This window comes from Arachis ipaensis, chromosome B6 (assembly GCF_059453495.1).
Source record: "Arachis ipaensis isolate K30076 ecotype BB chromosome B6, ASM5945349v1, whole genome shotgun sequence".
In the NCBI taxonomy this organism is placed as follows: domain Eukaryota; kingdom Viridiplantae; phylum Streptophyta; class Magnoliopsida; order Fabales; family Fabaceae; genus Arachis; species Arachis ipaensis.
The window spans coordinates 19,511,389-19,528,913 of NC_142441.1; the positions used below are offsets into that span (position 1 = coordinate 19,511,389).

A 17,525-nucleotide genomic window follows, 5' to 3' on the forward strand; every position below is an offset into this window, starting at 1 on the left:
AAGCTTTGTTGAGGTCGGTATAATAAACACATATCCTCCATTTCCCATTTTGCTTTTTTATCAACACTACATTTGCTAGCCATGTCGGAAACTTGACTTCCCTGACGAATCCGGCTTCTAATAGTGCTTGAACTTGCTCTTCAACCACTTGAGCTCGCTCTGGTCCGAGTATACTCCTTTTCTATTGGATAGGTCGGAAACCAGGATATACTGCCAGTTTATGTGTCATGAGTCTGGGGTCTATTCCAGGTATGTTAGCGGCCTTCCAAGCACAGAGGTCGGAGTTCTCTTGCAGGAGCTTTACAAGTTATTTCTTCAAACCTATCCTTATATTAACTCCTACGTTGGTATGTTTTCCGACCTCTTCTCCAATTTGAACTTCTTCCATCTTTTCTTCAGGCTGTGGTCATAGCTCATCTCTTCTTCGGACTCCTCCGAGCTCAATTGAATTGACTTCTTTATCTTTACCTCGTAGATTCGAACTTTCATTATAACATTTTCTTGCCAGCTTTTGATCTCCCTTAATGGTAGCGATTCCGTCCTGTGTTGGAAATTTTATGCAGAGGTGAGGAGTGGAAACAACAGCTCCCAGTCGATTTAGTGTTGTCCTGTGTAACAACCCTAGTTTTTGAAAATCAAATAATTAATTATTTGTGATTTATTTTATTTGTTGATAATTTTATTTTAAGAAAAATTATTTTACTAAAGGTAATTAAATGGAGTTTCATGATAATTGAAGTTTAAATTAATTAGAATTTTTATATAATCTTTATTAGATATTTGGTACAATTGAAATTATAATTTTGATAATTGAAAAATAAGAAGAATTGTATAATTTAATTTAAATAAATTCTATTTTGAATGAATTATGTTATTAATTTGAACTCCTAGAAATTATTTTATTAGAAATGATTAGATTGATATTTATAAATACTTTAAGTTTACGTCAATTAATATTTATGTACAATTTTTATTATAATTGGTTATTTTATAAATTGAAATTAAATTCTAGTGATAGAAAAATAATGAGAAGTTATATCATTTAATTTGAATGATTAATATTGAGTTTGAACTATATTTTATAATTATATGATTAATATGTTTATTTTATAATTTAAATTAGAAATAATTGATTGAACTTAGCAATATGTTGATAAATAAAGTTTCTAAATATTTTTAATAAAGTACATTTGATTTTAAAATTATCCTACCCTTCAATTTTATCAAAATATCTACTCATATCTATCCTTATTTCTTTATAAAATCCTAATTTCTAACCCTAATTTCCCAAATTGGAAACCCTAAGTTACTAATGAGAAACCCTAACCCTCCCCCACTCTCTTCAGCGCCGTCACCCTCATCACAAGCGTACAGACTCACCCTCTCTCCCTCAACTTCACCGCGGCACACACACACACTCAGGACACCACACTCATTCAGCCCACACCCCTTCTGTCACACACCCACACCTCGTGAACGGAGCTGTACCACGCCCAGCCCGCCTCGCCATCGTCACCGTCATAATTGCCGAAGAAGAGGATGCCGTCGTCGCTGTTCAAGGAGGAAGGAAGAACCGCGCGAGAGCCAAGGGAGGAGGGAACCTTTGCTGTGTCGCCGCCATGCCTCCATTGCCACTGAACGCCGTCAAGCGCGGAGAGAGAGCCAGACACCGCGAGGAAGAAGCCGCTCGTTGCCCTCACAGTCACTGTCGTTGGGCTTGTAAATCGCCGCTGTGACCTATGCGAGAGGAAGAAGCCCGCGACCAGCCTTGTCGCCGTCAGCGCTGTGGGTTGCCGTCGCCATCCTCGCGAGCTGCCACCGCGTCATCGTTACTGAGCCGCAGCGCCGCCGTTGCCTCACTCTGCTGCCTCCGCGTCTCACCAAGCCGCCGCTGGAGGAGGAGCGCTCACCAGTTCTGCCTCTGTCTCTGGGTTCTGTGAGTTGCCGGAGCTCTCTGCCACCGGGAACTAACATTCGAGTTGCCCAGGAAACCACCATTAGAACCACTACTGTTTTGGTCCCGAGCTGCTGTGTTGTTGCCAGAGGAAGGGAACTCATAGGAAAAACGTCACCGAGGCTGCTGCTTGGTTTAATTGCGTTGTTAATGCGACATTGAGGTAGGGGATTTAACGTTTTTATTTTAGAATGCCTATAAAGTTATTCGGATAACTGCAAATAGTTAATAATGTTTAAGGGTTCATTAGTTGACGTGAATTATTTGAAATTTGTTTGAGAATAGTTAGTTGGAGTGATTATTCTTATTTATTATTAGAATTAAATGTGGTTGTGATTACGCTGAATTGTAATTGAAATTAGATGTGGTTGTGAATTGCATTTCAAATTATTGATTTTTGGCAATAAATTGGCTGAGATTCTGATCCTGAATGAATTACTTTGAATTGTTTGATATTGAATTGGAAATTTAATATATTAGGAATGGCTGTAAAATGGATTTGTGACAGGTTGAATTGGTTGAAATGTAGCTGCAAATGGTGATTCAGTTAATTTTACTTATTAAATTGAGATGTGTTGAGCTGATTATTGAAAAGCTGGTGTATGGATAACTGATAATTGAGTTTAGATTATGGCTGTGATTGTGACCAGTTTTGTTGTTGTGAGTGATTAACTAATGAGATTGGTTTTGGTTGGAGATTGTGATTCTTATTGGTTTCAGATTGTTTTGTAATTGCTGAAAATCCTGACATTATTTGAGTATGCTAAATTGGTTGAGTTGTGGCTGTATTCTGATTATTGAGAATAACTGCTTGTTGTTAATTTTAGATATTTGATGTATCGGGATGGCTATGAAACTGATTTGGGATTGGTTGAAAATGGTTTTGATGATTGTTAATGTTAATTCATGACTAATTAGAATTAAGTTTGAGAACAATTAAAAGATTGAAGTTTATTTATTAAATTATTTTCTTGAAATCTGACTTTTATACTAAAATAGTAACGTTAATAATAAATAAACAACTTAAAAACATGGAAGGCTGATTCTTGGAATACTAGTTTATTGAGTTTAATTTTGAAAGAATCCTATGATAAGTGAAAGTTAGTTACAAATTGATGAGGTGAAAGTTGAATGATGGGTTATGTGGGAATTGTGGGTTATGACCGAACTGTTGGCTATTGTAAATTGTGAATTTTCTGACTGATTTGAGAACCTCTTATTTGGTAATTGTTGAGGAAAGGGGGAGACCTGTTGAGAAAGAGGGAACCCGTAAGGGTGGCTAATTTCGAGTTTTAGGGGAGGTGCTGCCGAAATTTTATAAACTCTGAAGTTTTATTTGAAAAGTCATTTTAGAAGATTTGAACTTGGAAAATTATATTATTTGAGTTTTATTTAGGTAAGAAAAGAATTATACTATTTTGAATTTGAATTACTAAGGTTTATGTTTAAGTTTGAATTATTTATAAAAGAAGTTATGTTTTGAGATTTATTCAATATGAAGAGAGTTATGCATGGGGTTTGAAATAAAGGATTACTTTTTAGAAGTTTAATAAATATATAATATTTGAATTTGAATGGTAAAGAGAGATGTTTTTTGAGTCTTTGGAAAGTTAGTAAACTTGAAAAAAAGTTTTATTTGGTTACTTTTAGTAAGAGGGTGATATTTTGAAAAGTATTTAATGAATTTAAATAAATAATTTTCTTGAGTCTTTTGAAAGAAAATTAAACCAGAACATAGTTTTAAAATTGGTTCGAGTTCAGAAGTTGCAAAAGTGGAAGTCGTAAAGTCTGTACAACATGATTGAATAAAGAAAGAGAGAGATATTGTATAAGAATATGTAACTGGAGATGAATAACGAGAATGAAGATATTGTATAAGAATATGTAACTGGAGATGAATAACGAGAATGATAACTTATGATGATAATTACACTGATTCTTTTGAGGAAAGGTATTCAGTTTATGAAATTGTTGGCAAGGACGTGGGTTTTGTCCCGCTTGCGTATTTATGATTATAAAAGAGAATAAAAAGCAGAGGACCTGTTGAAAGGTCATTTGTTGCTTGAGGCAACCCAAGAGATGTGTTTATTCATTTATTGCGTTAAGGCAACACCGGATATACTTGTATGAAGATCTACTGCGTGAAGGCAGTCAGATAGATGGTGGTACGACCACTGAGAACGCTTTCCTGCGGTACAGATCCATATTTTAATTCTGTAAGGCAGAGGGGTTATTTCCTGCTACAGAAGTACCGTGACCACCTGTTCCATTTCTATAGTGGCAGAGGGGTTATTTTCTGTATACAGAAGATGTATCAGCATACATCCCTGCAGTGGCAGATGTGTTATTTCCTGCGTGCAGTGGACCCTGTGGTGGCAGAGGGGTTATTTCCTGTACACAGAGGTATAGCCAACTGGAAAGCCTTACCTAGTCAAAGGACTCCGGGTAACGTCGGGAGCGGGTCTGTAACCGACAAATGAGCTCATTACCTGCACTAGGGCTAGACATGCATCATCCTTATTTGCGCATCTGCATTTGATTGTGTTTGTTTGTTTTATTTCTTGTAATTTGTGTTGCTTGTCTTGTTTCTTTGTGATTGTGCTGTTTGTCTTAGTGACTTGCTTGTGTGTTTGATTAGATATTTTTGTTGATGTTGTGAACTTAGTAAAGTATTGAGGAATGGTATTTGTGAAATGAGGTTTGGGTATATTATTTATGTTGCTGATTTACTTAGTTACTGTGATGGTTGAGGAATGCTATTTGTAGCTGATGAATTGCTAATGCGGTTGAGACTTTATGTAAGTAATATGATTTAAAGAAAGGGATTTAAACGGTTTCAAGTAAGTCTTAAGAAATTTTTGAAAAGGTTTGATAAAGAAAACTACATTGGAAACTTGAGTTAATTATTTGCATGTTAATCATTATTTTTACGGTATTCCCATTCCCTACTGAGAACGTGTGGTTTGTTCTCACCCCAAAATTCTCCACCTTTTCAGTGACACAGGTTCGAAGACACAGTGTGAAGCTACGGGCGATTATAGAATTTATTTATGAGTTAAGTGTGAGTTAATTTGCTTTCATAGAGTTCCCTCGCCCTTATTGCTTAAGATTTATATTTTAGAGTAAAGTATCATTTATGTCCCTAACGTTTGGGGTAAGTCTCAAACATATCCCTAACGTTTTAAACGTCCTATTTGTGTCCCTAACGTTTCTAAATGTAGTCAATGTTATCCTACCGTCAAAATGAGAAACATTTCGCTAACGCCGTTACCTACGTGGATGCTGAGGTTGTAAGCCCAAAGCGTTAGGGAGACACGTCTGCCTCTTCGCGCCCATTATACCATTCACTGAAGGAAATACGAAACGTTGAAGAAACAGAGCACCTCAACGCTAGTGTGTTCCTTCCGGTTCTCCTCACCACACACGTCTGACACCTCTTCGAGGGTGATCGCAGGGAGGGGCTACAAGGTTGTTGGCGAGTTGCGGTTGCTTGTGTTGCATGAAAGATCGCACCTTTGGTCTGGCGACAGAGAGGTTTCCTTCGACCAGGTATGTACTAGGAAGAAATTTTGTTTCTTGGGTTTGTATGTAGTAGTTTGATAAAGAACAAAGGTCATATAGGAGATTGTTTACACGTTAGGGTTTATTTGAATTCATGTATTCCCAGAGAAATGTTGGCTGCGTACGTTAGTTAGGGCATGAAATGACTTGTTTTTGGTTTATCAATATGTGCTTATGAATTTACTAGTTTCACTTTGCTGATCTGATGTAACAGGGTCTGTAGTTTTTAGGATGAGTTATTTTAGTGTGACAGTTTACCACCATGGAAGCTTTGGTCTTGAAGGTGGGCTTTTGAAGTATTTGGGTGGGGAGACAACTGTGATAGACTACTGTAATGAAGATGAGTGGAGCCTGATTGAGGTTTATGACATAGTAAGCAGACAAGGGTATCTGAAAAAAGACATTGCAGCAATGTGGTACAAATCACTGGGAGGGAGTACAGAAGAAGGCTTAAGGATGCTGCGAACAGACAAAGATGCAATGGATATGGCTAATATTGGGGTTAGGGAGGATATGGTGGAGCTGTATGTAGTTCATAAACCTAGTGATATCCATGAAGAGGTTGAAGATGTAGACATCTTAGGGAGTACTGAAACTACCATGCAGGAGCAGGCTTGTGGCTCTAATGGGCCAGGCCCAATTGTAACCTTTGAGGCCCATTCAGCAAGACATGTGGAGACAAATTCTGGCCCAACTGTGGAGGAAGTGAATGTGGGTGAGAAAGATGGCAATGATGAATCAGATGAGGAAGAAGAGGGTAGTGATGGCAGCGAGGACGAGGACTATACTCCCAAGGGTGGTGTAGATGACAGTAGTGATTCATGGAGTTCTGATTCCAGAAATGGTTACTGCTCAGAAGATAGTGTAGCTGAGGTTGTGTTTGGGGACAGTGATGATGATAAGGAAGGGGCTGAGGGGTTAGTTGATGTTGACATCAGGGTAGGGGATACAAGAGAGGCTGGCACAACTGAAACCCAAACTGATGCAGCAAAAGAGAGCAGGGGTGACAATGACAGAGGTAAGGAGAAGGTTGCTGCAGGTTTAGGGGATGAGGAAGAAGGATATGAATCTGAAGATTTTCTTGATGTGCCTATTGTTGGTGATGATGAGGATGATAACAATGTTGCCAAGAGGTATCCTTTGCACAAGCAGCTAAAGGACATGAGTGAGTACAAGTGGGAGATTGGGACTCTATATGTATCAAGAGAGGAGTTTAAGGATTGTGCTACTGCCTATGCTGTACATACTGGGAGGGGTTTGAGGTTTGATAAGGTTGATCTTCGGAGAGTGAAAGTCACTTGCGTAGAGGGTTGTAACTGGTTTGCATACTGTGGGAAGATGAAGAATGAGCAAACATGGCAACTAACCAGCTGCCACAACAAGCATAGCTGTTCTAGGGAGTTGAAAATTGGGATTATGCATGCAAAATGGTTGAGCAAGGTGTTTCTGAACAAAATTGCTGAGAATCCAAAGATAAAGCTGTCCACACTAATGAAGAAGGCATACAGTAAGTGGAATGTAGAGCTGACTAAGTCTAAAGCTGCCCGGGTTAAGCAGTTTGCTCTTGATGAGTTACAAGGAACGTACATAGAGCAGTATCGGAGGCTCTATGACTACTGTCATGAATTGCTGAGGTCTAACCCGGGTTCTACAGTGAAGTTGCAAGTGGAGAGACCACCAGAGTTTGCTTCAGAGAGACCAAAACCTGGTGTGGATTTAAGGCCTAAGTTTCAGAGACTCTATGTGTGCCTTGATGCATGCAAGAAGAGCTTCATGGCTTGCCGTCCAATAATTTGCCTGGACGGGTGCTTCATCAAGACACCATATGGAGGTCAGCTTCTCACTGCTATTGGCTGGGACCCGAACGACCAGATGCTGCCAATAGCCTATGCAGTGGTTGAAGCAGAGACGAAGGACACATGGACCTGGTTCCTTACCAATCTGTGTGATGACTTTGGCTATGACAAGATAAGGAGCTGCACCTTCATGTCTGACCAACAGAAGGTACTTGTTTCTAAACTTAGTTTTAAGGACCTACTTCATTGAACCTACTATTAGTTTTAGTTGTGTGTGCTGCTGTTTGAACTGTAGGGTTAAATTCTTGTAGTGTATGCTGGTGTTTGAATTGTAGGGTTAAAATATTTGTAGTGTATGCTGGTGGAGCCTAGATAATGGAGAATGGCTGAAATACAAAGTCTAGATAATGGAGCCTACACCCACCTGATGGAGATACCGACAAAATATTGGTGCCGGCACAAGTTTGGGACTTGGTCTAAGTGTGACACCTTGGTAAACAATATGTGTGAGGTATTTAACTCTGTAATTGTGGATGCGAGAGAGAAACCAATAGTCAGCATGCTTGAAGACATCAGAGTATACATAATGAGGCGTTGGGCTGATAATAGGGATCGTATAATTGAATACCCAAGAGAAGTATTGCCCCGAATCAGGATTAAGGTTGAGAAACAGGCTGATGCAAGTGGTAAGTGGGTGAGCACGTATGCTGGTCGTGACAAGTATGAGGTTACAAGTATCCATAGAGGCAAAGAGAAGTTCGTTGTTGATTTGAAGAATCATGAGTGTTCGTGCAGGAAGTTTCAACTCTCTGGGATCCCCTGTGCTCATGCAATGACCTGCATCAGGAAGATGTGCTTCAACGTTGACAACTTTGTTGCGAACTGTTACAAGAAAGCAACCTATACTGAATGCTACCAGCATGTGATATATCCCTTGAATGGCCCCAACCTATGGGAGAAGACACCCTTTGATGACGTTTTGCCACCAATATACAGGAAACCCATTGGGAGGCCTAAACTGAAACGTAACAAGGCTGCAGATGAGAACCCAACTAGGGGAGGAGTGTCTCGCGAAGGGCAGAATCAGAAGTGCTCCTATTGTTTTGCTAGAGGTCACAACAAATGGACCTGTCCAAAGAAGCGTAAAGTAGCTGCAACTGCATCGGTAAGCACTGTTAGTTATGGCTTCATTTTTTTAATTGCACTTATAGAATATGATATGAGATTCTGGTGTTGTGGCTGTTTTTTAGGCAAATAAAGTAGCTGGATCCACAAGAAGAGCTTCCAGATTCAAGTCTAGCACTACCACTAGCACTATCTCAAGCACTATCTCCAGCCAGGGCTCTAAGCAATCCCAAGCTGCTGCAAAGAAGACCACTGTCACAAGGCCAAAGAGAAAATCTTCTTCTAATCATGTCAGTTCACAACAGTCTCAGGCTACTTCAAAAAAGGCTAAGTTGACTCCATCCACCACAAGTCTGAGGGTGCTGCCAAGCCCATCGAAGCACATCAGCAAATCCCAACTGAAATTCATGGCTAGGACACCTCCCAAAGCATGGAAAAAGATGTGACGACTATAATGTCTGCTGTTTTATGTTTTAAGGCTACTTATTTATGAGTAAAGGAATTCTGTTTAGTATCTTTAGAGTGTATGGAAACTAGTTTTAAGACACTAGTATGTTATTGCAGACCATTACTATGGAGCAAAGTATGTTGCTCTTGTTTTGTTATTTTGCTTTCAATCTTTTGTGCTTGTATCCAATGACAGCTTTATGGTTAATCATTAAGTAATATATTACAGAAATCCTTGTTCTCATCCTATTGACTAGCTTGATTTAAATATATTGCAAAACCCAAAACTTGATTTCATTCAACTCTTTCACTGAAACAACATTGAATATGCACAAAACTAGCCTTTCTTCAACCAAAACTTACAAAAATATCATTGCATTACAATATCATTCAGTTCAACAAAATAGCAACTACTTCAACATCACTACTATTTCTAAGCCAACATACAGAACACAATTTAGCCATCTAACAATTTTCTCCTAAAACTCATTATAACCAGCAACATCATTCTAGTGACAGTCTCCCAAATTTGGTTCCTGTTGTTTTCTCAAACACCAGTATTAGTGCAATTGTCCATCCAACCAAAGCAACTCCCACTGCAACCATGAACCTGAACTCCACCATATCCAGTTTGCCCTTCAAATTTCTGACCTTCATTCTTAACCTAGAAACTTGTGACGGATCCTCCTCTGGTTCAGCCCATACGAAGTAGCCACATTCTTCACCAACCTATACAAAACAGGACACGGCCGATTCACTCCCATTGATGGTCAAAACACAAAACTCAACAACAAAAAAGGACATGGCTAAAGCTCACCCCGAAGTTAACGCAACCCCAGAACCTCCGCCCAGGATTTTCTGCCGTCGACGACGTTGCGAGCACAGGCCGTTCTCCACAGTAACATGTTGTCCTCCTTCGACGTGCTAGGTTTCTACTTCGTGTGGCTTGCTTGCTGCCTTGGGTCGCTTCAGATTGGCATGCTTCGTGCTCCATCTTCTCTCATGCAGGCGGAATCGCCCTTCAGAGGCGGCGCATGTGCAACAAGAATCAAGGATTTGGGGATTAGGGTTATGAAGAGGACCCTCTGCTTCTCTGCTTCACATTTATGTTTTTTTTTTAATTGAATAACGGTCAGAAAACATGCACTGCCACCGTGTCACATAACGTCCACGTAGGCCACGGCGTTAGCGAAATGTTTCTCATTTTGACGGTAGGATAACATTGACTACATTTAGAAACGTTAGGGACACAAATAGGACGTTTAAAACGTTAGGGATAGGTTTGAGACTTACCCCAAACGTTGGGGACATAAATGATACTTTACTCTATATTTTATACAGAGGGATAGGATTTGTATCTGAGTTTTACTTGAAATCTTTTGTATGACAGATATTATTATTAATAATTATGTGATTATTACTACTTTGAAATGTTTGATATATGATTTTGATAATCAAAAACAAAATTTTTCTGGAATTTTTTTTATAAAACTGAAACGCAATATCGAATTAAAGGCTCAATAGTAAATAGTTAATAAAGGAAAGCAGGTTGGTAACGCCTCACTTTCGGTACGATCATGACGTTCTGGAAGTTGGGTCGTTACAAATGGTATCAGAGCAGTTCGTTCCTGTTAGAGCCTTGGGAATGGACTGACTATGCTTCACTGCATACTCTGAGTGTCTGCCATGCTTTGTGACTTGTTCTGATAACAAGAGTTTGAGTTTTATATGCATGACTGTCTGATGATCAACGCTGTTAGTCTACCATTGCATGCTTCATGGTATTAGGTCTGGCCAACTTAATACTAATGATTTATGTATATGGGAACACTAATGAGTTATCATAGACGAAATAGAAAAATAGGTAATACGATTCACGGGGTTTGGGAGCGTTAGAAGTTATGAAGTTAGCTTCGATTCGACGTATAATCTTTATTCGTGCCACATAAACTCGTGCCATCTTTTTCTTAGTTGCTTTCATTAGAATTCTCTAGTTTGAATTTCCTCCTTAGAATGTGATTTGATTGTTTCCCAACCATACCTTGTCATTCTTGTATATCTTTGCTTGCCTATGAATCTGATTGCTTACTTAGCTCTTTGAATATTCATCCTTGACATTGCCTATACTTTTGTCCATATATTCTGCTTTCTTTGATTTCAGTTTGAATTTATTTTATTCTAGCAATTTTCGAGGGCGAAAATTTTTCTAAGGTGGGTAAAATGTAACAACCCTAGTTTTTGAAAATCAAATAATTAATTATTTGTGATTTATTTTATTTGTTGATAATTTTATTTTAAGAAAAATTATTTTACTAAAGTTAATTAAATGGAGTTTCATGATAATTGAAGTTTAAATTAATTAGAATTTTTATATAATCTTTATTAGATATTTGGTACAATTGAAATTATAATTTTGATAATTGAAAAATAAGAAGAATTGTATAATTTAATTTAAATAAATTCTATTTTGAATGAATTATGTTATTAATTTGAACTCCTAGAAATTATTTTATTAGAAATGATTAGATTGATATTTATAAATACTTTAAGTTTACGTCAATTAATATTTATGTACAATTTTTATTATAATTGGTTATTTTATAAATTGAAATTAAAGTCTAGTGATAGAAAAATAATGAGAAGTTATATCATTTAATTTGAATGATTAATATTGAGTTTGAACTATATTTTATAATTATATGATTAATATGTTTATTTTATAATTTAAATTAGAAATAATTGATTGAACTTAGCAATATGTTGATAAATAATATTTCTAAATATTTTTAATAAAGTACATTTGATTTTAAAATTATCCTACCCTTCAATTTTATCAAAATATCTACTCATATCTATCCTTATTTCTTTATAAAATCCTAATTTCTAACCCTAATTTCCCAAATTGGAAACCCTAAGTTACTAATGAGAAACCCTAACCCTCCCCCACTCTCCTCAGCGCCGTCACCCTCATCACAAGCGTACAGACTCACCCTCTCTCCCTCAGCTTCACCGCGGCACACACACACACTCAGGACACCACACTCATTCAGCCCACACCCCTTCTGTCACACACCCACACCTCGTGAACGGAGCTGCACCACGCCCAGCCCGCCTCGCCATTGCCGCCGTCATTATTGCCGACGAAGAGGACGCCGTCGTCGCTGTTCAAGGAGGAAGGAAGAACCACGCGAGAGCCAAGGGAGGAGGAAACCTTTGCTGTGTCACCGCCATGCCTCCATTGCCACCGAACGCCGTCAAGCGCGGAGAGAGAGCCAGACACCGCGAGGAAGAAGCCGCTCGTTGCCCTCACAGTCACTGTCGTTGGGCCTGTAAATCGCCGCTGTGACCTATGCGAGAGGAAGAAGCCCGCGACCAGCCTTGTCGCCGTCAGCGCTGTGGGTTGCCGTCGCCATCCTCGCGAGCTGCCACCGCGTCATCGTTACTGAGCCGCAGCGCCGCCGTTGCCTCACTCTGCTGCCTCCGCGTCTCACCAAGCCGCCGCTGGAGGAGGAGCGCTCACCAGTTCTGCCTCTGTCTCTGGGTTCTGTGAGTTGCCGGAGCTCTCTGCCACCGGGAACTAACATTCGAGTTGCCCAAGAAACCACCATTAGAACCACTACTGTTTTGGTCCCGAGCTGCTGTGTTGTTGCCAGAGGAAGGGAACTCATAGGAAAAACGTCACCGAGGCTGCTGCTTGGTTTAATTGCGTTGTTAATGCGACATTGAGGTAGGGGATTTAACGTTTTTATTTTAGAATGCCTATAAAGTTATTTGATAACTGCAAATAGTTAATAATGTTTAAGGGTTCATTAGTTGACGTGAATTGTTTGAAATTTGTTTGAGAATAGTTAGTTGGAGTGATTATTCTGATTTATTATTAGAATTGAATGTGGTTGTGATTACGCTGAATTGTAATTGAAATTAGATGTGGTTGTGAATTGCATTTCAAATTATTGATTTTTGGCAATAAATTGGCTGAGATTCTGATCCTGAATGAATTACTTTAAATTGTTTGATATTGAATTGGAAATTTAATATATTAGGAATGGCTGTAAAATGGATTTGTGACAGGTTGGAATTGGTTGAAATGTAGCTACAAATGGTGATTCAGTTAATTTTACTTATTAAATTGAGATGTGCTGAGCTGATTATTGAAAAGCTAGTGTATGGATAACTGATAATTGAGTTTAGATTATGGCTGTGATTGTGACCAGTTTTGTTGTTGTGAGTGATTAACTAATGAGATTGGTTTTGGTTGGAGATTGTGATTCTTATTGGTTTCAGATTGTTTTGTAATTGCTGAAAATCCTGACATTATTTGAGTATGCTAAATTGGTTGAGTTGTGGCTGTATTCTGATTATTGAGAATAACTGCTTGTTGTTAATTTTAGATATTTGATGTATCGGGATGGCTATGAAACTGATTTGGGATTGGTTGAAAATGGTTTTGATAGTTGTTAATGTTAATTCATGACTAATTAGAATTAAGTTTGAGAACCATTAAAAGATTGAAGTTTATTTATTAAATTATTTTCTTGAAATCTGACTTTTATACTAAAATAGTAATGTTAATAATAAATAAACAACTTAAAAACATGGAAGGCTGATTCTTGGAATACTAGTTTATTGAGTTTAATTTTGAAAGAATCCTATGATAAGTGAAAGTTAGTTACGAATTGATGAGGTGAAAGTTGAATTGATGGGTTATGTGGGAATTGTGGGTTATGACCGAACTGTTGGCTATTGTAAATTGTGAATTTTTTGACTGATTTGAGAACCTCTTATTTGGTAATTGTTGAGGAAAGGGGGAGACCTGTTGAGAAAGAGGGAACCCGTAAGGGTGGCTAATTTCGAGTTTTAGGGGAGGTGCTGCCGAAATTTTATAAACTTTGAAGTTTTATTTGAAAAGTCATTTTAGAAGATTTGAACTTGGAAAATTATATTATTTGAGTTTTATTTAGGTAAGAAAAGAATTATACTATTTTGAATTTGAATTACCAAGGTTTATGTTCAAGTTTGAATTATTTATAAAAGAAGTTATGTTTTGAGATTTATTCAATATGAAGAGAGTTATGCATGGGGTTTGAAATAAAGGATTACTTTTTAGAAGTTTAATGAATATATAATATTTGAATTTGAATGGTAAAGAGAGATGGTTTTTGAGTCTTTAGAAAGTTAGTAAACTTGAAAAAGAGTTTTATTTGGTTACTTTTAGTAAGAGGGTGATGTTTTGAAAAGTATTTAACGAATTTAAAATAAATAATTTTCTTGAGTCTTTTGAAAGAAAATTAAACCAGAAAATAGTTTTAAAATTGGTTCGAGTTAAGAGGTTGCAAAAGTGGAAGTCGTAAAGTCTGTACAACATGATTGAATAAAGAAAGAGAGAGATATTGTATAAGAATATGTAACTGGAGATGAATAACGAGAATGAAGATATTGTATAAGAATATGTAACTGGAGATGAATAACGAGAATGATAACTTATGATGATAATTACACTGATTCTTTTGAGGAAAGGTATTCAGTTTATGAAATTGTTGGCAAGGACGTGGGTTTTGTCCCGCTTGCGTATTTATGATTATAAAAGAGAATAAAAAGTAGAGGACCTGTTGAAAGGTCATTTGTTGCTTGAGGCAACCCAAGAGATGTGTTTATTCATTTGTTGCGTTAAGGCAACACCGGATATACTTGTATGAAGATCTACTGCGTGAAGGCAGTCAGATAGATGGTGGTACGACCACTGAGAACGCTTTCCTGCGGTACAGATCCATATTTTAATTCTGTAAGGCAGAGGGGTTATTTCCTGCTACCGAAGTACCGTGACCACCTGTTTCATTTCTGTAGTGGCAGAGGGGTTATTTCCTGTATACAGAAGATGTGTCGGCATACATCCCTGCAATGGCAGATGTGTTATTTCCTGCGTGCAGTGGACCCTGTGGTGGCAGAGGGGTTATTTCCTGTACACAGAGGTATAGCCAACTGGAAAGCCTTACCTGGTCAAAGGACTCCGGGTAACGTCGGGAGCGGGTCTGTAACCGACAAATGAGCTCATTACCTCCACTAGGGCTAGACATGCATCATCCTTATTTGCGCATCTGCATTTGATTGTGTTTGTTTGTTTTATTTCTTGTAATTTGTGTTGCTTGTCTTGTTTCTTTGTGATTGTGCTGTTTGTCTTAGTGACTTGCTTGTGTGTTTGATTAGATATTTTTGTTGATGCTGTGAACTTAGCAAAATTTGAGGAATGGTATTTGTGAAATGAGGTTTGGGTATATTATTTATGTTGCTGATTTACTTAGTTACTGTGATGGTTGAGGAATGCTATTTGTAGCTGATGAATTGCTAATGCGGTTGAGACTTTATGTAAGTAATATGATTTAAAGAAAGGGATTTAAACGGTTTCAAGTAAGTCTTAAGAAATTTTTGAAAAGGTTTGATAAAGAAAACTACATTGGAAACTTGAGTTAATTATTTGCATGTTAATCATTACTTTTACGGCATTCCCATTCCCTACTGAGAACGTGTGGTTTGTTCTCACCCCAAAATCCTCCACCTTTTCAGTGACACAGGTTCGAAGACACAGTGTGAAGCTGCGGGCGATTATAGAATTTATTTATGAGTTAAGTGTGAGTTAATTTGCTTTCATAGAGTTCCCTCGCCCTTATTGCTTAAGATTTATATTTTATACAGAGGGATAGGATTTGTATCTGAGTTTTACTTGAAATCTTTTGTATGACAGATATTATTATTAATAATTATGTGATTATTACTACTTTGAAATGTTTGATATATGATTTTGATAATCAAAAACAAAATTTTTCTAGAATTTTTTTTATAAAACTGAAACGCAATATCGAACTAAAGGCTCAATAGTAAATAGTTAATAAAGGAAAGCAGGTTGGTAACGCCTCACTTTCGGTATGATCATGACGTTCTGGAAGTTAGGTCGTTACATCCTGCCAATTAGGGCATTGTAGATTAAAGCTACATCCACAATAATGTAGTTGATGTTTAGGGTTTTTGACCTCAATCCCTTTCCAAAAGTAATATATAGGGAAATAAACCCTAATAGCCTAATCGGCGTATCTCCAAGATCAAAAAGAGTATCCAGGTAGGATTTTAATTCCCTTTCTTCGAACCCTATCTTGTCGAATACAGGTTTGAACAATATGTCGGTCGAGCTTCCTTGGTCCACTAAAGTCCTGTGTAAATTTGCATTAGCAAGTATCATGGTGATTACAATGGGGTCATCATGCCCAGATGTTATTCCTTGCACGTCCTCTTTTGTGAAAGAGATAGTTGGTAGATCGGGAGTCTCTTCTCCGACGTAGTAGACTTCTTTCAAATATCTCTTTCGAGACGACTTGGTCACTCCTCCGCCGGCGAAACCTCCTGCTATCATGTGGACATTTCACTCTGGAGTTTATGGGGGCTGACCTCTTCTGCTGATTTCTTCATCTCTCTTCCTCTTTCCATGACCGTTCGACCTATCCATGAGATATCTATTTAACCGACTTTCCCTGCCTAGTTTTTCTATCACATTTTTTAAGTCGTACCAGTCATTTATAGAGTGCCCGTACAGCTTGTAGTACTCACAATATTCATTACGGCTTCTACCCTTTTTATTTTTGATTGGGCACGAGGGGGAGGGGAGCTTCTCAGTATGGCAAATTTTTTTGTAGATATCCGCGAGAGAAACTCGTAGCGAAGTGTAGTTGTGATACCTCCTAGGTTTCTCCGAGCTAAATTATTCTTTTTTCTTGGGCTCCTTTTTCTTTTCCCATGCCTGATGACGATTCCCTAGTCGCCAATTTGATTCTCGCAGCCTGACATTTTCTTCCATATTGATGTATTTTTCAGCATGTTCCTATACATCGCTCAAAGAAGTCGGGTGTCTTTTTGAGATAGACTGGAAAAAGGGGCTTTCTCGGAGACCATTGACTAGTCCAATTATTATTGCCTCAGTGGGTAAGTCTTGGATTTTCAAACATGTCTTGTTGAATCTCTCCATATAGTCTCTAAGGGATTCGCCGACTTTCTCTTTGAGTCTAAGTAGACTGGGTGCATGCTTGACCTTGTCCTTTTGAATTGAAAACCGCGTGAGAAATTTTCGCACAAGGTCGTTGAAACTAGTAACCGACCTAAGTGGAGGCTGTCAAACCATTTCATGACCGACTTCGTTAAGGTTGTCAGGAAGGCCTTGCAGCGAGTAGCATCTGAGATGTCAGCCAAGTACATCCAACTTTTTAAGTTACTTAGGTGGTGCCTCGGGTCGGTCGTCCCGTCATAAAGATTTATGTCTGGCCTTTTGAAGTTTCTAGGAACTCTAGCCCGCATGATGTCTTCAGTGAAAGGATCTTCTCCTCCCAATGGGGTATTTTTCCGAGTTGTGTGCGAATTCCTACCTCAGAGGTTGGATTCCAACTTTGAGAGCTTTTCTTCCAACTCTCTTCGTCGTTTAATTTCTCTTCTTAGGTTTCTCTCTGCCTCATGTTGTTACTCTAACTCCTGCTCTAGTTGTTCGAGTCGACCATGATGTCCATGATGCACCCCATGAGGTCAATGGAATGGGGTTGGTTCTCTCCTTTCGGGTAACGAACCTCGGAAGGGATTCTTCTGTGATGATGATCGCCCGACACGCC

At 38.3% G+C, this 17,525-nt stretch overlaps 2 protein-coding genes across 2 annotated transcripts; both read left to right on the forward strand.

The window, feature by feature from the left end:
- The first annotated feature begins 5,746 nt into the window (after nt 1-5,746).
- LOC148554796 (uncharacterized) lies at nt 5,747-7,561 on the forward strand. Its single transcript, XM_088492161.1, has one exon. It carries the CDS (start codon nt 5,747-5,749, stop codon nt 7,559-7,561), a length of 1,815 nt encoding a protein of 604 aa, XP_088348287.1.
- Nucleotides 7,562-7,870: 309 nt separating this feature from the next.
- LOC148554797 (uncharacterized) lies at nt 7,871-8,882 on the forward strand. Its single transcript, XM_088490501.1, has 2 exons — nt 7,871-8,476; nt 8,562-8,882. The coding sequence occupies exons 1-2, from the start codon at nt 7,871-7,873 to the stop codon at nt 8,880-8,882; spliced, it is 927 nt and encodes a 308-aa protein (XP_088346627.1).
- Nucleotides 8,883-17,525: the final 8,643 nt, after the last annotated feature.

Coding starts and splice junctions, on each gene's coding strand:
- LOC148554796 (XM_088492161.1), top strand. CDS start 5,747: ATGAGTTATTTTAGTGTGACAGTTTACCACCATGGAAGCTTTGGTCTT.
- LOC148554797 (XM_088490501.1), top strand. CDS start 7,871: ATGCTTGAAGACATCAGAGTATACATAATGAGGCGTTGGGCTGATAAT. Junction 8,477..8,561: donor AAGTAGCTGCAACTGCATCG/GTAAGCACTGTT, acceptor GCTGTTTTTTAG/GCAAATAAAGTAGCTGGATC.